This window comes from Oncorhynchus clarkii, chromosome 5, assembly GCF_045791955.1.
Source record: "Oncorhynchus clarkii lewisi isolate Uvic-CL-2024 chromosome 5, UVic_Ocla_1.0, whole genome shotgun sequence".
Lineage (NCBI taxonomy): Eukaryota > Metazoa > Chordata > Actinopteri > Salmoniformes > Salmonidae > Oncorhynchus > Oncorhynchus clarkii.
In genome coordinates, this window is record NC_092151.1 from 92,232,489 (window position 1) to 92,257,427 (window position 24,939).

Genomic DNA, 24,939 nt, shown 5'->3' on the forward strand with positions numbered 1-24,939 from the left:
CTATTCCCCAGGTTGTTGCTGCAAATGAGAATGTGTTCTCAGTCAACTTACCTGGTAAAATAACAGATAAAAAAAATGTTGCATTTTATTTTTGTTCAGTGTTAATAGGGTTCTCTTTCTTTCTTTCTTTCTTTCTTTCTTTCTTTCTTTCTTTCACAGCAGCATCTCCTCCAAGTGCCACTACCCCACCTCATTCCCTGCCAGAGCCTACACCACCATGCCTGGCCAGTTCAGAACCCCCAGTGACCCTCCTGTGTCCGGCCTCCTCTCTTTCCCCTCCTCCTGGAGCTCTGGCCCCCTGCAGCCCCTACGTTTCCGAGCCCGAACTGAATCCATGGACTGGCGGCGCCTCTCTGCCCTGGATGTGGATCACGTGGCCAGGGAGATGGACGTGGTCGTACTGCAGGAGTACATATCTGCTGTCACCTTCTGTGATGTCACAGGTAACAGAGCAGGGTTGGTTTCCGGGGTCAATTCCATTTCACTTCAGTCAATTGAAAAGCAATGACTTCAATTGGAACTGTCCTGACTTTTGTCCATTTCTGTGTGTGAACCTCCCATTTAATTAATAATTATTATTATTATATATTTTTTTTACTTCATTGCTTATTGGTTTAATGCACCAAACAAGGACTGTTTACATTTAAAATTGACCCCCTAACTCCATCCCTGAAGGTGAGAGGTGTCCCTACTGCCGTAGCCCTGCTGACCCGGCCCTTGTCAACCTGCTACGTATGTCCCAGCTCAGCACAGAGTACCTGCTGCACTGTCAGGACTACCTGAGCTCCCAGGTGTCTGGGCTAGAGGACCGTCTACAGGGGGTCCTCTCTAAGGCAGACCGAGAGGGAGAGGAGAGGGCCAGGCTGGACTCTGAGCTACAGGCCACTAAACAGGAGAGCAAACTCAGGAAGAAGATGCTAGCCACACAGCAGCTTCTACTACAGGCTAGCTTCAACAACTACCACAAGGTAAACGTTATATTTGGACCACACCCGGTCCTCCTTTTTACATCTGGACAGACCATCAAATTATATAATTGTATTTCTACCCATCAACTCACTTCTTCTGCGCTTTAATGCTGTCTTGAATTTATTCTTTCCAATTGGCTTGTGATACTTGGGTTTAGTATCAAGTGAGCATATGTGTAAATGTCAGTTTGATGAGCTCACAATGTCGTTAAACCCGTTTGTCCTCCTGACCAATAATTTAATTGCTATTACAGTTGAAGTGGGAAGTTTACATACACTTAGGTTGGAGTCAAACAAAACTCGTTTTTCAACCACTCCCCAAATTTCCTGTGAACAAACTATAGTTTTGGCAAGTCGGTTAGGACATCTACTGTGTCCATGACACAAGTCATTTTTTCCAACAATTGTTTACAGACCGATTATTTCACTTATAATTCACTGTATCACAATTCCAGTGGGTCAGAAGTTTACATACACTAAGTTGACTGTACCTTTTAAACAGCTTGGAAAATTCCAGAAAATTATGTCATGGCTAGAAGCTTCTGATAGGCTGATTGACATCATTTGAGTCAATTGGATGTGTACCTGTGGATGTATTTCAAGGCCTACCTTCAAACTCAGTGCCTCTTTGCTTGACATCATGGGAAAATCAAAAGAAATCAGCCAAGACCTCAGAAAAAAAATTGTATACCTTCACAAGTCTGGTTCATCCTTGGGAGCAACTTCCAAACGCCTGAAGGTACCACGTTCATCTGTACAAACAATAGTACGCAAGTATAAACACCATGAGACCAAGCAGCCGTCATACCGCTCAGGAAGGAGACACGTTCTGTCTCCTAGAGATGAACGTACGTTGGTGCGAAAAGTGCAAATCAATCCCAGAACCACAGCAAAGGACCTTGTGAAGATGATGGAGGAAAAAGGTATAAAAGTATCTATATCCACAGTAAAACAAGTCCTATATCGACATAACCTGAAAGGCCGCTCAGCAAGGAAGAAGCCACTGCTCCAAAACCGCCATAAAAAAGCCAGACTACGGTTTGCAACTGCACATGGGGACAAAGATCGTACTTTTTGGAGAAATGTCCTATTGTCTGATGAAACAAAAATAGAACTGTTTGGCCATAATGACCATCATTATGTTGGAGGAAAAAGGGGGAGGCTTGCAAGCCGAAGAACACCATCCCAACCGTGAAGCACGGGGGTGGCAGCATCATGTTGGAGTGGTGCTTTGATGCAGGAGGGACTGATGCACTTCACAAAATAGATGACATCATCAGGAAGGAAAATTATGTGGATATATTGAAGCAACATCTTAAGACATCAGTCAGGAAGTTAAAGCTTGGTTGCAAATGGGTCTTACAAATGAACAATGACCCCAAGCATACTTCCAAAGTTGTGGCAAAATGGCTTAAAGACAACAAAGTCAAGGTATTGGAGTGGCCATCACAAAGCCCTGACCTCAATCCTATAGAACATTTGTGGGCAGAACTGAAAAAGCGTGTGCGAGCAAGGAGGTCTACAAACCTGACTCAGTTACACCAGCTCTGTCAGGAGGAATGGGCCAAAATTCACCCAACTTATTGTGGGAAGCTTGTGGAAGGCTACCCAAAACATTTGACCCAAGTTAAACAATTTAAAGGCAATGCTACCAAATACTAATTGAGTTTATGTAAACTTCTGACCCACTGGGAATGTGATGAAAGACATGAAAGCTGAAATAGATTTTTCTCTCTACTATTATTCTGACATTTCACATTTTTAAAATAAAGTGGTGATCCTAACTGACCTAAGACGGGGAATTTCTACTAGGATTAAATGTCAGGAATGTATTTGGCTAAGGTGTATGTAAACTTCTGACTTCAACTGTCATTGTCATAGTTTCGTTTAAGAAAATGCCCCATGAAATGTTTTAACTCTGCAGTCTGTAAGAATGACAGAAAACACTAAGCCATTATGAATGCCCGTTCTTCTGACAGCTGACCATCTCTGTACCCTCCACCCTGACCATCTCTGTACTGTACCCTCCACCCTGACCATCTCTGTACCCTCCACCCTGACCATCTCTGTACTGTACCTCCACCCTGACCATCTCTGTACTGTACCCTCCACCCTGACCATCTCTGTACCCTCCACCCTGACCATCTCTATACTGTACCCTCCACCCTGACCATCTCTATACTGTACCCTCCACCCTGACCATCTCTGTAGTGTACCCTCCACCCTGACCATCTCTGTACCCTCCACCCTGACCATCTCTGTACCCTCCACCCTGACCATCTCTGTAGTGTACCCTCCACCCTGACCATCTCTGTACCCTCCACCCTGACCATCTCTACACTGTACCCTCCACCCTGACCATCTCTATACTGTACCCTCCACCATGACCATCTCTGTACCCTCCACCCTGACCATCCCTGTACTGTACCCTCCACCCTGACCATCTCTGTACCCTCCACCCTGACCATCTCTGTACCCTCCACCCTGACCATCTCTGTACCCTCCACCCTGACCATCTCTGTACTGTACCCTCCACCCTGACCATCTCTGTACCCTCCACCCTGACCATCTCTGTACTGTACCCTCCACCCTGACCATCTCTGTACCCTCCACCCTGACCATCTCTGTACCCTCCACCCTGACCATCTCTGTAGTGTACCCTCCACCCTGACCATCTCTGTACCCTCCACCCTGACCATCTCTATACTGTACCCTCCACCCTAACCATCTCTATACTGTACCCTCCACCCTGACCATCTCTGTACCCTCCACCCTGACCATCTCTATACTGTACCCTCCACCCTGACCATCTCTATACTGTACCCTCCACCCTGACCATCTCTGTACCCTCCACCCTGACCATCTCTATACTGTACCCTCCACCCTGACCATCTCTGTACCCTCCACCCTGACCATCTCTGTACCCTCCACCCTGACCATCTCTGTACCCTCCACCCTGACCATCTCTATACTGTACCCTCCACCCTGACCATCTCTGTACCCTCCACCCTGACCATCTCTGTACCCTCCACCCTGACCATCTCTGTACCCTCCACCCTGACCATCTCTGTACCCTCCACCCTGACCATCTCTATACTGTACCCTCCACCCTGACCATCTCTGTACCCTCCACCCTGACCATCTCTGTACCCTCCACCCTGACCATCTCTGTACCCTCCACCCTGACCATCTCTGTACCCTCCACCCTGACCATCTCTGTACCCTCCACCCTGACCATCTCTATACTGTACCCTCCACCCTGACCATCTCTGTACTGTACCCTCCACCCTGACCATCTCTATACTGTACCCTCCACCCTGACCATCTCTGTACTGTACCCTCCACCCTGACCATCTCTATACTGTACCCTCCACCCTGACCATCTCTGTACTGTACCCTCCACCCTGACCATCTCTGTACTGTACCCTCCACCCTGACCATCTCTATACTGTACCCTCCACCCTGACCATCTCTGTACCCTCCACCCTGACCATCTCTGTACTGTACCCTCCACCCTGACCATCTCTGTACCCTCCACCCTGACCATCTCTGTACTGTACCCTCCACCCTGACCATCTCTGTACCCTCCACCCTGACCATCTCTATACTGTACCCTCCACCCTGACCATCTCTGTACTGTACCCTCCACCCTGACCATCTCTGTACCCTCCACCCTGACCATCTCTATACTGTACCCTCCACCCTGACCATCTCTATACTGTACCCTCCACCCTAACCATCTCTGTACCCTCCACCCTGACCATCTCTATACTGTACCCTCCACCCTAACCATCTCTATACTGTACCCTCCACCCTGACCATCTCTGTACCCTCCACCCTGACCATCTCTGTACTGTACCCTCCACCCTGACCATCTCTGTACCCTCCACCCTGACCATCTCTGTACCCTCCACCCTGACCATCTCTGTACCCTCCACCCTGACCATCTCTGTACTGTACCCTCCACCCTGACCATCTCTGTACCCTCCACCCTGACCATCTCTGTACCCTCCACCCTGACCATCTCTATACTGTACCCTCCACCCTGACCATCTCTGTACCCTCCACCCTGACCATCTCTGTACCCTCCACCCTGACCATCTCTGTACCCTCCACCCTGACCATCTCTGTACCCTCCACCCTGACCATCTCTGTACCCCTCCACCCTGACCATCTCTGTACTGTACCCTCCACCCTGACCATCTCTGTACCCTCCACCCTGACCATCTCTGTAGTGTACCCTCCACCCTGACCATCTCTGTACTGTACCCTCCACCCTGACCATCTCTGTACCCTCCACCCTAACCATCTCTATACTGTACCCTCCACCATGACCATCTCTGTACCCTCCACCCTGACCATCTCTGTACCCTCCACCCTGACCATCTCTGTACCCTCCACCCTGACCATCTCTGTAGTGTACCCTCCACCCTAACCATCTCTATACTGTACCCTCCACCCTGACCATCTCTGTACCCTCCACCCTGACCATCTCTATACTGTACCCTCCACCCTGACCATCTCTGTACCCTCCACCCTGACCATCTCTGTACTGTACCCTCCACCCTGACCATCTCTGTACCCTCCACCCTGACCATCTCTGTACCCTCCACCCTGACCATCTCTGTACTGTACCCTCCACCCTGACCATCTGTACCCTCCACCCTGACCATCTCTGTACCCTCCACCCTGACCATCTCTGTACCCTCCACCCTGACCATCTCTATACTGTACCCTCCACCCTGACCATCTCTGTACCCTCCACCCTGACCATCTCTGTACCCTCCACCCTGACCATCTCTGTACTGTACCCTCCACCCTGACCATCTCTGTACCCTCCACCCTGACCATCTCTATACTGTACCCTCCACCCTGACCATCTCTGTACCCTCCACCCTGACCATCTCTGTACCCTCCACCCTGACCATCTCTGTACTGTACCCTCCACCCTGACCATCTCTGTACCCTCCACCCTGACCATCTCTGTACTGTACCCTCCACCCTGACCATCTCTATACTGTACCCTCCACCCTGACCATCTCTGTACCCTCCACCCTGACCAAACTATGATATTTTTCAGTGCCAATGCTGTGAGAAGTCCTTCATCAACTATTCCTACTTACAAGCCCACCTACAGCGCAGGCACCCGGAGCTGACAGACACAGGTCGGTTTCATATCTACACTCCTCAGACTTTTTTTTGTTTGTACCCGATTTAACTCTTTATTAGTAAGTAGTCAGTCAACACACAATGTATTATAAAACACGTTTATGTGGCTAGGAGGTTTGAACAATACTGTGTTATGTGATTTAGAGTACATTTTTCAATCATGATATGTTCATTTAGTAGCCACTTAATCTCTTTTATCCAGAGTGACTTACAGAACTGTGACCATGGAAAGTGGCGCATATCCCCCATGCAGGAATTTAACGGCAGGGTAGCCTAGTGGTTAGAGCATTGTAATCGAAAGGTTGCAAGTTAGAATCCCCGACAAGGTACAAAATCTGTCGTTCTGTTCCTAGGCCGTCATTGAAAATAAGAATTTGTTCTTAACTGACTTGCCTAGTAAAATTAAAATAAAAAAATAAAAAAAACCTTCGACCTCATGTTGCCTACCTACATCGTGCTCTAATAGTCACTGAGTGGTTGTGTTCCCTACTGTCTGTTGTCCTCTCCTCAGAGAGGCAGATCCCTACTGTCTGTTGTCCTCTCCTCAGAGAGGCAGATAACTACTGTCTGTTGTCCTCTCCTCAGAGAGGCAGATAACTACTGTCTGTCGTCCTCTCCTCAGAGAGGCAGATAACTACTGTCTGTTGTCCTCTCCTCAGAGAGGCAGATAACTACTGTCTGTCGTCCTCTCCTCAGAGAGGCAGATAACTACTGTCTGTTGTCCTCTCCTCAGAGAGGCAGATAACTACTGTCTGTTGTCCTCTCCTCAGAGAGGCAGATAACTACTGTCTGTCATCCTCTCCTCAGAGAGGCAGATAACTACTGTCTGTTGTCCTCTCCTCAGAGAGGCAGATAACTACTGTCTGTCGTCCTCTCCTCAGAGAGGCAGATAACTACTGTCTGTTGTCCTCTCCTCAGAGAGGCAGATCCCTACTGTCTGTTGTCCTCTCCTCAGAGAGGCAGATAACTACTGTCTGTTGTCCTCTCCTCAGAGAGGCAGATAACTACTGTCTGTTGTCCTCTCCTCAGAGAGGCAGATAACTACTGTCTGTTGTCCTCTCCTCAGAGAGGCAGATAACTACTGTCTGTTGTCCTCTCCTCAGAGCGGCAGAAGAAGAGGCAGGTGGAACAGATGGAGGATGGGATAGAGGAGCTGAGAGAGAAACTGAAACTGTCCCAGACTAGACTGGACGTAGAGAGGGAAGCAGAGGCCCTTAGGAAACAGCAGGTAACACCATACACAAGCGTATTGCCTGCCTTGTGAGTGGGAGGGGAAAGAAAATGAATGGAAGGGAGACTTCAGGTGGTTGAAGTCACTCAGTACGATGAGCCATCGTCAGGAAATGAGCTTATCGAGGTGTCAAGCTCATTGAGGAACTCTCCAAGGGCACCTGGTGGGCGATAGATTACAACAATGTTAAGCTTTAGTGGACAAGTGATAGTGACAGCATGGAATTCAAATGAGGAGATGGACAGGTGAGAGAGGAGATGGACAGGTGAGTGAGGAGATGGACAGGTGAGTGAGGAGATGGACAGGTGAGTGAGGAGATGGACAGGTGAGTGAGGAGATTGACAGGTGAGTGAGGAGATGGACAGGTGAGAGAGGAGATGGACAGGTGAGTGAGGAGATGGACAGGTGAGTGAGGAGATGGACAGGTGAGTGAGGAGATGGACAGATGAGAGAGGAGATGGACAGATGAGAGAGGAGATGGACAGGTTAGAGAGGAGATGGACAGGTGAGTGAGGAGATGGACAGGTGAGTGAGGAGATGGACAGGTGAGTGAGGAGATGGACAGGTGAGTGAGGAGATGGACAGGTGAGAGAGGAGATGGACAGGTGAGTGAGGAGATGGACAGGTGAGTGAGGAGATGGACAGGTGAGAGAGGAGATGGACAGGTGAGTTGACAGGTGAGTGAGGAGATGGACAGGTGAGAGAGGAGATGGACAGGTGAGTGAGGAGATGGACAGGTGAGTGAGGAGATGGACAGGTGAGTGAGGAGATGGACAGGTGAGAGAGGAGATGGACAGGTGAGTGAGGAGATGGACAGGTGAGAGCGGGAGAAAAGAGAATCTCCACATAGGATACATTAGTAGTCCTGTGTCATCACCTTGACGACCAGATGCTCTCAGACTATGAGAGAAAATGTAGTCCGATGTAGAGAGAGCAGCTGTAGTAGCAGTGTTCTCTGAGGTAATCCATGAGCCTGAGAAGCTCCAATACAGGCAGATTCAGGACAGTTCTCCCCCTCCAATACAGGCAGATTCAGGACAGTTCTCCCCCTCCAATACAGGCAGATTCAGGACAGTACTCCAATACAGGCAGATTCAGGACAGTACTCCCCCTCCAATACAGGCAGATTCAGGACAGTACTCCCCCTCCAATACAGGCAGATTCAGGACAGTACTCCCCCTCCAATACAGGCAGATTCAGGACAGTACTCCCCCTCCAATACAGGCAGATTCAGGACAGTACTCCCCCTCCAATACAGGCAGATTCAGGACAGTTCTCCCCCTCCAATACAGGCAGATTCAGGACAGTACTCCCCCTCCAATACAGGCAGATTCAGGATATTACTCCCCCGTCAATACAGCCACTGATCACCACTGACAGTCACTCAATTAGCCCATGTCATCTAAACCGTTTTAGACTAGACTAACTTACCTATCTAAACTAGTTGTAATCATGGTTGAATTACGGACCGGTTGCCCCCATTGATTTTGTTAGTCCCTCTCACATAGATATCATATTAAAAACTGCGAACATGTCTCTCTGCTCCATGGCAAAATGTGTAGAATTGCAGAAAATTAACTCTAAAACATATTTTTTTCCCCTCTGCTCTCAAGAGGGGGGCCGGCTAAAATGTTTTGCTCACGAGGTGGGGGCCCCAAATAAAATGTAACTTAAGGCCCCCAAAAGGCTATGTCCTGCACTGACTGCATGTGTGGGTGTAGATGTGGTCGTAGATGTGGGTATAGATGTAGATGTGGGTATAGATGTAGATGTGGGTATAGATGTGGGTATAGATGTGGGCATAGATGTGGGCATAGATGTGGGCATAGATGTGGGCATAGGTGTGGGTATAGATGTGGGTATAAATGTGGGTACGTTGCAGACCCACGAGCCGGTGTGGCCACTCATGATGAGTTCAGATTTGTGTTGTTGTTGTGTTCCTCCACCCCCTTCACAGTTACCCATCCCAGATGTATATCTATACTGCTGTGTCTCTCATGAGTGCTTCAATGGGTTTAACCAACAGGAGCTGGAAGATCAGCGAAGGAAAGAGACCTCGGAGAGAGAGAAGATGGAGAGCTGGAAAGAGGAGGAGAGGAAGAAGTTTCATGAGGAAATGAGGGACCTGAAGCAGCTGTTCCTGCAGGAGTTCAGAGATATGGCCAGCAGGAGCTCCTCCATCGAGGCTGTGAGTCCTATTCCCATTTTAAAGGACATGCATGAAAACAGGGGCTTAGTGGCGTGGTGGTGAAAGTGATGTTGAGTCAATCCAAGGTGTAGTGCTTTCCAGCCACTAGATGGCGCCACAGTTTAAAGAAAGAGACGGTTTTCAAAAGCTCAAGCACACACCCCTGCTGCTTGCCTAACACACAAAACCAGTATCAAGTCATTTTCCGATGGCCTTTGAAGCTATAATCCTTAATGGTGAAACAGTCACATCCGTTTGGGATATTACAACCAACAAGTGAATTACTGCATACAACCAACATGGTTTCTTTGCGCTCTGACATCATCGCACGCACAGTAGAACAATCACAATATGTACCGCTATTTAATACGCTGCTGTACCCTCCTCTCATCCGTTTCATCATCAAAACAACAACAACAATAACAAAAACAATAACAGAGCTGCTGAAGCAAACGGTGCCTCTGTTTCCCCCAAAAAGCAGATGCCATTTAAAAAAATATATATATATATATTTTTTTTAATTCCTCAATGTATTCTTCTGAAACAAATACTTAATTCCAAACGTGAAAATAAGTTCAGTTTTTTTTCTTTCACTTACTGTGTTGTCTCATGACTTAACAAGATGGGAAAACTCACTTGACAGAAACTGCAGGAGCTCCAGACCAGAGAAGAAGTGACTGTTTCTAACCTGGGCTCCTATCAAGAGGAGGAGGAGCTGCAGCAGAGAGAAGAGGCAGAGAAGAGGATGATGATGATGAAGAAGAAGATGTCTGAGCAGGTAAGACAGAAGAACACACCACTACCTGGGCTGTTTTTCCCAGTACTCTTCTGGTTGGTTGGTTGGTAGGTAGGTAGTTTGTTTGTTTGTTTGTTTGTTTGTATGTTGGGGCAAAAAAAGTATTTAGTCAGCCACCAATTGTGCAAGTTCTCCCACTTAAAAAGATGAGAGAGGCCTGTAATTTTCATCATAGGTACACTTCAACTATAACAGACAAAATGAGAAGAAAGGAAAACCAGAAAATCACATTGTAGGATTTTTAATGAATTTATTTGCAAATTATGGTGGAAAATAAGTATTTGGTCACCTACAAACAAGCAAGATTTCTGGCTTTCACGGACCTGTAACTTCTTCTTTAAAAACCTCTTAAGTCTACCCCCTCCTTTTTCGAACATTCTGTTAAAAATCGCGCAACTTTTCAGCGTCCTGCTACTCATGCCAGGAATATAGTATATGCATATGATTAGTATGTGTGGATAGAAAACACTCTGAAGTTTCTAAAACTGGTTAAATCACGGCTGTGACTATAACAGATCGTTTGTTTCATCAAAAAACGCAAGAAAAACTGCTCTCTGAAAGCTAAAAATAATTTCCATGCGTCACTTTCATGGGTTGTTAAAAGGGCACAAAATTAATTATGGATCTGCATGCAATTCCTTCAGATTCCACACGATGTCGCCATTGTCGTCATTTTCAAGGGACTTTTTTCTTGGTAAATCCAACTAACTGGATTCCATTTATTCCGGTCTCCACCAGGATGTTTTGAATGTGCACATTGGCAGCCATTGATTTGAAAACGAGGAGCTATTGAATATACATCGCCCTGTAATCATTTTGATAGATTATAAACGTTTACTAATACCTAAAGTTGGATTACAAAAGTATTTCGAAGTGTTTTGTGAAAGTTTATCGTCGACTTTTTTAATTTTAAAAAATGACGCAGCGTTTAAAAACGATGTTTTTTTCTGAATGACACAGCTTCCATAGAAAGCTATTTTGGGTATATATGGACCGATTTAAACGAAAAAAAGACCCAATAGTGATGTTTATGGGGCATATAGGAGTGCCAAGAAAGAAGCTCGTCAAAGGTAATGAATGTTTTATATTTTATTTCTGTGTTTTGTGTAGCGCCGGCTAAGCTATATCTTTGTTTACATCGCATTCAGGCATTTTGGGGTGTTGCATGCTATCAGATAATAGCTTCTCATGCTTTCGCCGAAAAGCATTTTAAAAATCTGACTTGTTGGCTAGGTTCACAACGAGTGTAGCTTTAATTCAATACCCTGCATGTGAATTTTAATGAACGTTTGAGTTTTAACGAGTACATTTAGCATTTAGCGTAGCGCATTTGCATTTCCAGGTGTCTACTTGAGACATCTGCGTCTCAAGTAGGAGCAAGAAGTTAAGAGGCTCCTCTGTCCTCCACTCGTTACCTGTATTAATGGCACCTGTTTGAACTTGTTATCAGTATAAAAGACACCTGTCCACAACCTCAAACAGTCACACTCCAAACTCCACTATGGCCAAGACCAAAGAGCTGTCAAAGGACACCAGAAACAAAATTGTAGACACCAGGCTGGGAAGACTGAATCTGCAATAGGTAAGCAGCTTGGTTTGAAGAAATCAACTGTGGGAGCAATTGTTAGGAAATGGAAGACATACAAGACCACTGATAATCTCCCTCGATCTGGGGCTCCACGCAAGATCTCACCCCGTGGGGTCAAAATGATCACAAGAACGGTGAGCAAAAATCCCAGAACCACACGGGGGGACCTAGTGAATGACCTGCAGAGAGCTGGGACCAAAGTAACAAAGCCTACCATCAGTAACACACTACGCCGCCAGGGACTCAAATCCTGCAGTGCCAGACGTGTCCCCCTGCTTAAGCCAGTACATGTCCAGGCCTGTCTGAAGTTTGCTAGAGAGCGTTTGGATGATCCAGAAGAAGATTGGGAGAATGTCATATGGTCAGATGAAACCAAAATACAACTTTTTGGTAAAAACTCAACTCGTCGTGTTTGGAGGACAAAGAATGCTGAGTTGCATCCAAAGAACACCATACCTACTGTGAAGCATGGGGGTGGAAACATCATGCTTTGGGGCTGTTTTTCTGCAAAGGGACCATGACGACTGATCCGTGTAAAGGAAAGAATGAATGGGGCCATGTATCGTGAGATTTTGAGTGAAAACCTCCTTCTATCAGCAAGGGCATTGAAGATGAAACGTGGCTGGGTCTTTCAGCATGACAATGATCCCAAACACACCGCCCGGGCAACGAAGGAGTGGCTTCGTAAGAAGCATTAAGGTCCTGGAGTGGCCTAGCCAGTCTCCAGATCTCAACCCCATAGAAAATCTTTGGAGGGAGTTGAAAGTCCGTGTTGCCCAGCAACAGCCCCAAAACATCACTGCTCTAGAGGAGATCTGCATGGAGGAATGGGCCAAAATACCAGCAACAGTGTGTGAAATCCTTGTGAAGACTTACAGAAAACGTTTGACCTCTGTCATTGCCAACAAAGGGTACATATCAAAGTATTGAGATAAACTTTTGTTATTGACCAAACACTTATTTTCCACCATAGTTTGCAAATAAATTCATTAAAAATCCTACAATGTGATTTTCTGGATTTTTTTCTCATTTTGTCTGTCATAGTGTAACCTATAATGAAAATTACAGGCCTCTCATCTTTTTAAGTGGGAGAACTTGCACAATTGGTGGCTGACTAAATACTTTTTTGCCCCACTGTATGTATGTATGTTTCTATGTATGCATGTATGTAATCACCAGCTGAGATGTCAGTATGTGGTCCATTAAGACATCTTGCTATGAAATCAGAACAATCGACACAAAACATAAACTAAAAATCCATGTTGGTACTGGCCTTTTTTCCATCTCTGTCCGTCTCCTTCAGAAGCGTGAGTGGAACAAACGGTTTAAAGAGATCCAGAACAGGCACGTGTTGGAGAGAGACGAGGTAAGATGCATGTCTGTGCGTGTGTCGGGGGGTTGGGTTGAATAGCAGACACTAAAGTATTGTCCTCCTGACCTCCTCAGCTTCAGAGTGAGAATGATAGGTTGCAGCTGGCCCTGTCTGTAGAACACAGGTCAGACCGACACAGGCTAGAACAACAGGTCACTACCCTGTCTGCCAGGGTCCAACAGAAAGACCGGCTCATCAGGTCTCAGGAGAATAAGGTATGATCATCAGCTACCAAACGCTATGCTGTTGTTGTTGATGCTGTCCATCTATAATTACTGCAATATGTTAAGTTGGCGTCTTGGTCGAGAGCGTTTTTTTATCAGGGTTGTATTACCATCTGTATTACAGATCACCAAGATGGCTAGAAGAACAGTGGCAGGTAATACAATACAAAACACAGGCCTATTTATTCTAGACTTTGTTATTATATTCAATAAGGGTGGGGGGGTGGTCTTGGAGGGTGAGGGTCCCAGTTTTTTGGCCTTGTGGGAGATCTGTCGACGTGGCCTTGAGCAGGGCGTTGACCCTGGATGCTTCTGTGTGTCGCTCTGAATGGGAGTCTGTTGTATGACTGGTGTGGTGTAGTTGTTGAGATATGTACTATGGTCTATTTTAATGTGATGGTTTTCTGTCAGATACTCCCATCAAACAAACGTTCCAACACTCCATGGAGGAGGAGGAGGAGGAAGAAGAGGAGGAGGAGGAGGAGGAGGAGGAGGAGGAGGAGGAGGAGGAGGAGGAGGAGGAGGAAGAAGAGGAAGAAAGTATGTATGAATCATACTATGAATCATGTATCTTTTGTTAGTTTTCTTTTTATAGAACAATGCAGTCAACATCCTTCGATATCTCATAGATCTGGAGGATTCTGGTGAGACCAGGAGTAGACTGTTGGAGTCCCTCCGGAGGAACCCCGCCTTGGTGAAGGAGTTCAGACCCATACTAGAGGAAACCCTGGAGGAGAGGCTGGAGAAGATGGGTCTCAGAAAGGTACATGTATTGAATCAATCACTCTAGTCAATTAAGTCAGCAGTTGTCACAAAGTGAAATACACTGCATTCGGGAAGTATTCAGACCGTTTGACTTTTTTCACATTTTGTTACATTACAGGCTTATTCTAAAATGTATTAAATTGTTTTTTCCCCCCCTCATCAATCGTGGCCAAAAGTTTTGAGAATGACACAAATATTCATTTTCACAAAGTCTGCTGCCTCAGTTTGTATGATGACAATTTGCATATACTCCAGAATGTTATGTTGAGTGATCAGATGAATTGCAATTAATTGCAAAGTCCCTCTTTGCCATGCAAATGAACTGAATCCCACAAAAAAAACATTACCGCTGTATTTCAGCCCTGCCACAAAAGGACCAGCTGACATCATGTCAGCGATTCTCTCGTTAACACAGGTGTGAGTGTTGACGAGGACAAGGCTGGAAATCACTCTGTCATGCTGATTGAGTTCGAATAAGAGACTAGAAGCTTCAAATGGAGGGTGGTGCTTGGAATCATTGTTCTTTCTCTGCCAACCATGGTTACCTGCAAGGAAACACATGCCGTCATCATTGCTTTGCACAAGATGGGCTTCACAGGCAAGGATATTGCTGCCAGTAAGATTGCACCTAAATCAACCATATATTGGATCTTCAAGAACTTCAAGGAGGGCGGTTCAATTGTTGTGAAAAGGCTTCAGGGCGCCCAACAAAGTCCAGGAAGCTCCAGGACCGTCTCCTAAAGTTGATTCAGCTGTGGGATCGGGGCACCACCAGTACAGAGCTTGCTCAGGAATAGCAGCAAGCAAGTGTGAGTGCATCTGCATGCACAGTGAGGTGAAGACTTTTGGATGACAGACTGATATTCAGCAAAAGGTACAGGGATTGGACTGCTGAGGACCTGGGTAAAGTCGTTTTCTCTGATGAATCCCCTTTCCGATTGTTTGGGGCATCTGGAAAAAAGCTTGCCCGGAGAAGACAAGGTGTGCGTTACCATCAGTCCTGTGTCATGCCAACAGTAAAGCATCCTGAGACCATTCATGTGTGTGGTTGCTTCTCAGCCAAGGGAGTGGGCTCATTCACAATTGTGCCTAAGAACACAGCCATGAATAAAGAATGGTACCAACACATCCTCCGAGAGCAACTTCTCCCAAGCATCCAGGAACAGTTTGGTGACGAACAATGCCTTTTCCAGCATGATGGAGGACCTTGCCATAAGGCAAAAGTGATAACTAAGTGGCTCGGGGAATAAAACAATATATATTTTGGGTCCATGGAAACTCCCCAGACCTTAATCCCATTTGAGAACGTGTGGTCAATCCAGAGATGCTCGATCGGGTTCAAGTCCAGGTTTTGTCAAGGACATTCAGAGACTTGTCCCGAAGCTACTCCTAAGTTTATCTTGGCTGTGTGCTTAGGGTGTTTCTCCTGTTGGAAGGTGAACCTTCATCCCAGTTTGAGGTCTTGAGCTTTCTGGAGCAGGTTTTCATCAAGGATCTCTCTGTACTTTGCTCTGTTCATCTTTCCCTCGATCCTGACTAGTCTCTTGGAAACCCTGCCTATTGAAAAACATTCCCACAGCATGATGCCGCCACCACCATGCTTCACCATAGATGGTGCCAGGTTTCCTCCAGGCGTGACGCTTGGCATTCAGGCGAAATAGTTAAATATTGGTTTCATCAGACCAGAGGATCTTGTTTCTCGTGGTCTGAGAGTCCTTTAGGTGCCTTTTTGGCAAACTCCAAGCGGGCTGTCATGTGCCTTTTACTGAGGAGTGGCTTCCATCTGGCCACTCTACCATAAAGGCCTGATTGGAGTGCTGCAGAGATGGTTGTCCTTCTGGAAGGTTCTCCTATCTCCACAGAGGAACTTTGGAGCTCTGTCAGAGTGACCATCAGGTTTTTGGTCACCTCCCTGACCAAGGCCCTTCTCCCCCGATTGCTCAGTTTGGCCAGGCGGCCAGCTCTAGGAAGAGTCTTAGTAGTTCCAAACTTCTTCCATTTAAGAATGACGAAGGCCACTGTGTTCTTGGGGATCTCCAATGCTGCAGATATTTTTTGGTACCCTTCCCCAGATCTGTGCCTCGACACAATCCTGTCTCGGAGCTCTACGGACAATTCCTTTGACCTCATGGTTTGGTTTTTGCTCTGACATGCACTGTCAACTGTGGGACCTTTATATAGACAGGTGTGTGCCTTTCCAAATTATGTCCAATCAATTAAATTTACCACAGGTGGACTCCAATCAAGTTGTAGAAACATCTCAAGGATGATCAATGGAAACAGGATGCACCTGAGATCTATTTCAAGTCTCATAGCAAAGGGTCTGAATACTTGTAAATAAGGTATTTCTGTTTTTTATTTAGACAAAAAAAATCTAAAAAACCTGTTTTCACTTTGTCATTATGGGGTGTTGCATGTAGATTGAGGATTTTTTCAAATTGATTCCATTTTAGGATAAGGCTGTATTGTAAACAAAATGTTGGAAAAAGTCAAGGGTTCGGAATGCGCTGTATATAGGGTGTTCTCTCAGTGCTCTAGAATGTAGTGAAATATAAATGTCTAAATGGCATTTTATTTAGCCTATTGTCATCACAAATGACATACAATCAATCATTAGATTGTTCTCTACAATATTATAACCTAAGTATGCTATTACTGAACAGTGTTGATTTAAATATGTTTGTTAGTTTAGACCGCCGAGCTCTTGGTTGTATTTCTGATGTGAAATGGCTAGCTAGCGCTAATAGCGTTTCAATCGGTAACGTCCCTCGCTCCGAGACCTTGAAGTAGTTGTTCCCCTTGCTCTGCAAAGGGCCGTGGCTTTTGTGGAGCGATGGGTAACGATGCTTCGTGGGTGTCCGTTTTTGATGTGTGCAGGTTCGAGCCCAGGTAGGGGCGAGGAGAGGGACGGACACTATACTGTTTATACCTCTTTCATATTTCGTCACTGGGAGGTGGTAACAGGTGTTTCTGCACTTTGGACCAATCAAAATCAACTTGATACCGCCGCCATTTATCTTCTGTAGATCTGCGTTTTTTTTCCTTCTCTCTAACCCTGGTCAGTCAATGTTGAGGGGCCGTTTGGTGATTTAAAGGGAAAGACTCAGAAGTACATCATTATATATATATTTTTAATGTCAGAGGGAGGATATTGAAATTAATTTTATATTTATATATATATATATATAGGCTCAATTTTGATTTGTGTTCCGCCGATTTCGTTTAGAAAAAAGCCCATGTTATCGCACACCAACCTGCAGCTACTAGCTAGCTTGTGAGTTGACGTTCAAAGTTAACGCCATTCTGCCCACAGAGCAGTGACAGCGTTCTGTTGAGCGCGGCCCATCACTCTAATCATGCTAAATTCTCAAGAGGAAGATTGTCTGTAACTTTTGAACCGTATATGGTAGAGACATATGGGTTGAACTAATGTTTTTCTGATGTAATTCTCTATTGAATGAACATATTTCATTAACATTTAATTAAATAATAATTTTATGTGTGAACACCCTACATGCAAGGAAGTACAAATATGCAAGACAGTCCTCTTTAAAAAAAATTAAATAATAATATATATATATTTTTTACCTGTATTTAACTAGGCAAGTCAGTTAAGAACAAATTCTTATTTTCAATGACGGCCTAGGAACAGTGGGTTAACTGCCTGTTCAGAGGCAGAACGACAGATTTGTACCTTGTCAGCTCGGGGATTTGAACTTGCAACCTTTCTAGTCCAACACTCTATCTGAAGTAGAAATCTGTCATTTTATTATAACAAATGACCAATGGGAGAAGTGATTTATATCTAAAATCCCTTATGTAACATTCCAGGGAACCAAGGGTATATCCAAGAAGACCTTTAAGAGCCTGAGCACGTTGGTATCTGGTCAGCGACATCAGATGTCCAGACAGAAAGCAGACCTCCTGGAGCTCAGGGAGAGCCTGGCCAGAGAGCTGACACGCAGAGTGCACGCCCTGCAGAGGAGCCAGGGGATCACCGTACCTAATTTACCCAGACAGGTTACCATACCCAGTACCACCCCTCAGTCCCACAGTAAGAACCAACACCCAGCTCCGTATTGTACCTAACCCTCAGGTCCAAGAACCATGTAACACAGCCTCACCTCCACGGGGATGTGCTTCTCAGTGTCTGCATTCTCACATATACACTCCTGCTCTTAGTACAAAGGTTGGGCTCAATTATATTTCAATTTACTCAATTCAGGAAGTAAACTGAAATCCCCCAGATCTGCTTAGCACACTATCACGTTTGTCTTTAGAGAAGAGGAGTCCTAGCCGGGAGAAGAGTCCAAAAAGCAGACAGACACCAGTGAAGGTGAACGTCTCCTTGAGGAAAAAGAAGGCTTCACGACCTCAACAGACACCAAGCACTCATAGAAAAAAGAACAGGTATGCCCACAGTATCTACTGAAATACCCCACTGTCATGTTTACAGTATCTACTGAAATACCCCACTGCCATGTTTACAGTATCTACTGAAATACCCCACTGCCATGTTTACAGTATCTTCTGAAATACCCCACTCTTCTCCTGTACTGTTTTGTACTGTACTTTACTTTCCTGTCCTCTCCTTTCCTGTCCTCTACTTTCCTGTCCTTTCCTGTCCTCTACTTTCCTGTCCTTTCCTGTCCTCTACTTTCCTGTCCTGCCCTCTCCTTTCTTGTCCTCTCCTGTCCTCTCCTGTCCTCTCCTTTCCTGTCCTCTCCTGTCCTCCTCTCCTGTCATGTACTGTATTGTACTTACTTTAACCTCCCGAGGAGCCTAACCTAATATGCATTTCTCTTTCAGCACCTCTCCCTAGCTTGGGATTTGTTTTGTAAGAATGTGTTTTGAATAGGTTTCATTTTTATAATTGTGTCTGTTTAATGTTTTATGTAAAAAAAATTAAAAAAAATAAACTTTAAAAAAATGTAAATAAAAAAATATATATATTTCCCAGCCCTCTTTAAATGTGTGTTAATGTCAGAAACATGTCTTTCTCTTTCAGCACCCCTCCCTTCAGTTCTGAGGATGAGGCGTCAGGAGAAGACATTCCGTCTGTCACCAGCCCTGACAGTAGGTCTGGTGTCTCTGTCACCAGCCCTGGCAGTAGGTATGGCCCCTCTGTGAGGGTGGTGCGGTCTGGATCCAGCTCAAGGCAGAAGTACCCCATGTCTGGTTCTACCCAGGGAGAGGACTGGTCTGGGACAGACACAGAGCTCTCAGAAGGGCCTACAAGTCTAACAGCCCACCGTGGAGCACAAAATCAGACTGGTTTGTTTATTTGGATCTATTTTAGCCCACGATAAGGGCCAATCTTCCATGAATCCAAAAACGTATCATCTCACTATTTAAACCTTACAGTTCTACAAATTGTATTGTCATTGCATTGCTATACAGTAAGTTTTCATCTTGCCCAGGGCTCTATTTTATGTTTTTGAATAATGAGTATTGAAGAAGTATCAGGATTATTTCAGCTGGGTCCCTTGTTTTGTGTTGTCTGGGTCTGTAGTTAAAACCCTGACCAGAAGCTTGGAGAGACAGTTGAGTTCTCCAATGAACAAGCCAGTAGGAGGAACCCGAGTGGTGATGCCACCAGTAGCAGCCAAGGTCTTACCCAAACCCAAACCCAGGACAGCGTTAAAAACCCTACAGGTAAGAAATACAGCTCCTTCAGAAAGGATTTTAACTCTCTTGACTTTTTCCACCTTTTGTTGTGTTAACAGTCTGAATTCAAAATGGACACCTTTTGTTGTGTTAACAGTCTGAATTTCAAAATGGACACCTTTTGTTGTGTTAACAGTCTGAATTTCAAAATGGACACCTTTTGTTGTGTTAACAGTCTTAATTTCAAAATGGACACCTTTTGTTGTGTTAACAGTCTGAATTCAAAATGGACACATTTTGTTGTGTTACCAGTCTGAATTCAAAATGGACACCTTTTGTTGTGTTAACAGTCTGAATTTCAAAATGGACACCTTCTGTTGTGTTAACAGTCTGAATTTTAAAATGGACACCTTCTGTTGTGTTAACAGTCTGAATTTTAAAATGGACACCTTCTGTTGTGTTAACAGTCTGAATTTCAAAATGGACACCTTTTGTTGTGTTAACAGTCTGAATTTTAAAATGGACACCTTTTGTTGTGTTAACAGTCTGAATTTCAAAATGGACACCTTTTGTTGTGTTAACAGTCTGAATTTCAAAATGGACACCTTTTGTTGTGTTAACAGTCTTAATTTCAAAATGGACACCTTTTGTTGTGTTAACAGTCTGAATTCAAAATGGACACCTTTTGTTGTGTTACCAGTCTGAATTCAAAATGGACACCTTTTGTTGTGTTAACAGTCTGAATTTCAAAATGGACACCTTCTGTTGTGTTAACAGTCTGAATTTTAAAATGGACACCTTCTGTTGTGTTAACAGTCTGAATTTTAAAATGGACACCTTCTGTTGTGTTAACAGTCTGAATTTCAAAATGGACACCTTTTGTTGTGTTAACAGTCTGCATTTCAAAATGGACACCTTTTGTTGTGTTAACAGTCTGAATTTCAAAATGGACACCTTTTGTTGTGTTAACAGTCTGCATTTCAAAATGGACACCTTCTGTTGTGTTAACAGTCTGAATTTTAAAATGGACACCTTCTGTTGTGTTAACAGTCTGAATTTTAAAATGGACACCTTCTGTTGTGTTAACAGTCTGAATTTCAAAATGGACACCTTTTGTTGTGTTAACAGTCTGAATTTTAAAATGGACACCTTCTGTTGTGTTAACAGTCTGAATTTAAAATGGACACCTTCTGTTGTGTTAACAGTCTGAATTTAAAATGGACACCTTCTGTTGTGTTAACAGTCTGAATTTTAAAATGGACACCTTTTGTTGTGTTAACAGTCTGAATTTAAAATGGACACCTTTTTATTTTTTGTAACTGGCCAAAACTCCATAATGTCAAAGTAGAACTGTTTTTTTAAATTTTTTTTAATGTTTACAAATTAAAAATTGAAAAACTGAAATGTCTTGAGTTGAATAATTATTCAACCCCTTTGTTATGACAAGCCCACATACTGTAGTTCAGGAGTCATAATATGCTTAACAAGTCACATAATAAGTTGCGTGGACTCGCACTGTGTGCAATAATAGTGTTTAACATGATTTTTGAGTAACCACCTCATCTCTGTACCCCCCACACATACAATTATCTGTACAGTCAAGCAGTGAATTTCAAACACAGATTCAAACAACAGGAAGGTTTTCCAACGCCTTGCTAAAGACACATATTGGTAGATGGGTAAACAAAAAAAACAGACATTGAATATCCCTTTGAGCCTGGTGAAGTTATTAATTACATTCTGGATGGTGTATCAATACACCCAGTCACTACAAAGATACAGGCGACCTTCCTAACTCAGTTGCCGGAGAGGAAGGAAACTGCACAAGGATTTCACCACGAAGCCAATGGTGACTTTAAAACAATGACAGAGAAAAGAAGGAAGCCTGTACAGAATACAAATATTCTAAAACCTGCATCGTGTTTGCAACAAGGCACTAAAGTAATACTGAACCAATTGCGGAGCCTCCGGGGGGGCATGCAGAGGCCAAATTGAGCTCTGCAAATTGAGCTCCCAAATTTTGTAACAATGTGGAGGGCTCCGTATAGCTCTGCATTGACATGATTGGTTGACGGTAGGTGGGGACGGTACATCCTGTACAGCTCTACGCTGCTCCGCAAAGTACAAGAAGTATGAATGCTCTGACTTCTGCAGAGGTCGTTTCACCGTAATGGCTGCACGGCAAATGCAGACGTCGGATTGGCAATGCAGCACCTGACAGCTCTAGATTGCTACCAAAGGTGCTTCTACAAAGTATTGACTCGTGTGTGTGTGTGTGTGTGTGTGTGAATACTTATGTGAATTTGATATTTCTGTATTTCATTTTCAATACATTTACTAACATTTCTAAAAACATGTTTTCACTTTGTCATTATGGGTTATTGTGTGTAGATGGGTGAATATTTTTTTATTTTTTAATCAATTTTGAATTCAGGCTGTAACACAACACAATGTAGAATAAGTTGGCCTCCCGGGTGGCGCAGTGGTTAAGGGCGCTGTACTGCAGCGCCAGCTGTGCCATCAGAGTCCCTGGCATGACTTTCAACCTTCGTCTCTCCCGAGCCCGTACGGGAGTTGTAGCGATGAGACAAGATAGTAGCTACTACAACAATTGGACGCCACGAAATTGGGGAGAAAAAAGGGGGTAAAATAAATAATTTTTTTGTAGAATAAGTCAAGGGGTATGAATACTTTCTGAAGGCTCTGTATACTCTAACACTTTACTTAAGGTTGTAGATATAATTCTTTATCATTTGTTGTAAGCCTTTTATAATGTGTATCAATATACTTGTATATTTCCTCTCTCAATACTTCTATAGCATAGAGCTGTTTCTGTTTCTTTGTGTGATACCTACACGAGTGATTCAATGTTCATGCATGTTCCATTTTGTCCCAGTTATCGGACGAAGAAAGCGACCTAGAACTGTCTTCCATTGAGGAGCTCCTGTCCCTGCCGGTAGGGGGCCAGTCTCAGTCCCTAGGGGGGCGAGGGAGCACCGAGGTGGGCCTGGGAGGAACTTCAGGAACCAGCGTGTGGAGCTCCTCAACCAGCAGAGCAGGAGGGCTTTAATGCACTTTTCCCGTTTTTTACATTTAGTTAGTGCTATGTATCCTTTATTTATCCAGATGAGTGCCTTTTTTGAGATAGAAATCTATTTTTCAATGGGCGTATGTGATATATGAATGACTCTTTTCCAAGTTTTAAAACAATTAGCAGAAGATGCATTCCAACGTGATGAGGAGCTGGCGTGTAATACCAGTTATAAAACAATTACAGAATCAAATAACCTTTCGGTTTTATTCCCAAAAAAATTCCAGAATCAAGCTATACTCAGCAAAAAATAGAAACGCAACATGTAAAGTGTTGGTCCAATGTGTCATGAGCTGAAATAAAAGATTACAGAAATGTTCCATATGCACAATAAAAAGCATATTTCTCAAAAAAAAGTGTATTTCTATCAAATTTTTGGCACTAATTTATTTATCCCTGTTAGCAAGCATTTCTCCTTTGCCAAGATAATCTATCCACCTGACAGGTGTGGCATATCAAGAAGCTGATGAAACAGTATGATCATTACACAGGTGCACCTTGGTCTGGGGACACTCCTAAAATGTGCAGTTTTGTCACACAACACAATCCTACAGATGTCTCAAGTTTTCAGGGAGCTGCAATTGGCATGCTGACTGCACTGCAGGAATGTCCACAAAAGCTGTTACCAGAGAATTGAATGTTAATTTCTCTACCATAAGCCGCCTCCAACATCGTTTTAGATCATTTGGCAGTACGTCCAACTGGCCTCGCAACCGCAGACCACGTGTAACCACGCCAGCCAAGGACCTCCACATCAGGCTTCTACGCCTACAGGATTGTCTGAGACCAGCCACCCGGACAGCTTTCTGTCAGTAATAAAGACCTTTTTTTTGTGGGGAAAAACTAATTCTGATTGGCTGGACCTTGCTCCCAAGTGGGTGGGCCTATGCCCTCCCAGGCCCAACCATGGCTGCACCCCTGCCCAGTCATTTGGAATCCATAGATTAGGGCCTAATGATTTTTTTTCTCTCAATTGACTGATTTCCTTATATGAACTGTAACTCGGTAACAGTTGGAAAAAGGTGCATGTTGCTTGCGGTAATATTTTTGCTCCGTGTATATATAGGGACTTTCTTGGTAGGACTCAAACTATGTTGGGACTTTGAATGTGGTAATGACTTGTTTTTTTTTTTTATATAATCAGGAGATATAGTGCCTTCAGAAAGTTATGGCAAGCCTTAAATAAGTTCAGGAGTAAAGATGTGCTTAACAAGTCACATCATATGTTACATGGACAATAATAGTGTTTAACACCATGCAGGTTTTGGAATATTTGTATGCTGTACAGGCTTCCTTCTTTTCTCTGTCATTGTTTTAAAGTCACCATTGGCCTCGTGGTGAAATCCTTGAGCAGTTTCCTTCCTCTCCGGCAACTGAGTTAGGAAGGACGCCTGTATCTTTGTAGTGAGTGGGTGTATTGATACACCATCCAAAGTGTAATTAATATCTTCACCATGCTCAAAGGGATATTTAATGTCTGCTTTTTTTTAATATATTTTTTTTACCCATCTACCAATAGGTGCTCTTCTTTGTGAGACATTGGAAAACCTCCCTGGTCTTTGTGGTTGAATCTATGTTTGAAATTCCCTGCTTGATTGAGGGACCTTACAGATAATTGTATGTGTGGGGTACAGAGATGAGGTAGTCATTCAAAAATCATGTTAAACACTATTATTGCAGACAGTGAATCCCATGCAACTTATTCTGTGACTTGTTAAGCACATGTTTACTCCTGAACCTATTTAGACTTGCCATAATAAAGGGGTTGAAAACTTATTGACAGTTTGAGCTCTTCATTTTTTAATGAATCTGTAAAAACGTCTAAAAACATATTTCCACTTTGACAATATGGAGCGGTGTGTGTGTGTGTGTGTGTAGGCCAGTAACACAAAATATCAATTTAATCCATTTTTGTGTGGCAAGTCAGTTAAGAACAAATT

The 24,939-nt window shown here is 44.2% G+C and overlaps 1 protein-coding gene across 1 annotated transcript; it reads left to right on the forward strand.

Annotated features, from left to right (window-relative positions):
• Positions 1–217: 217 nt before the first annotated feature.
• Positions 218–22,978, forward strand: LOC139410283 (DAZ interacting zinc finger protein 1-like). The gene is made up of 16 exons (XM_071155769.1): positions 218–443; positions 676–968; positions 6,049–6,133; positions 7,241–7,365; positions 9,395–9,556; positions 10,200–10,334; positions 13,244–13,306; positions 13,387–13,527; positions 13,661–13,691; positions 13,948–14,032; positions 14,164–14,299; positions 18,133–18,355; positions 18,582–18,711; positions 19,310–19,575; positions 19,814–19,956; positions 22,805–22,978. The coding sequence occupies exons 1-16, from the start codon at positions 218–220 to the stop codon at positions 22,976–22,978; spliced, it is 2,418 nt and encodes an 805-aa protein (XP_071011870.1).
• Positions 22,979–24,939: the final 1,961 nt, after the last annotated feature.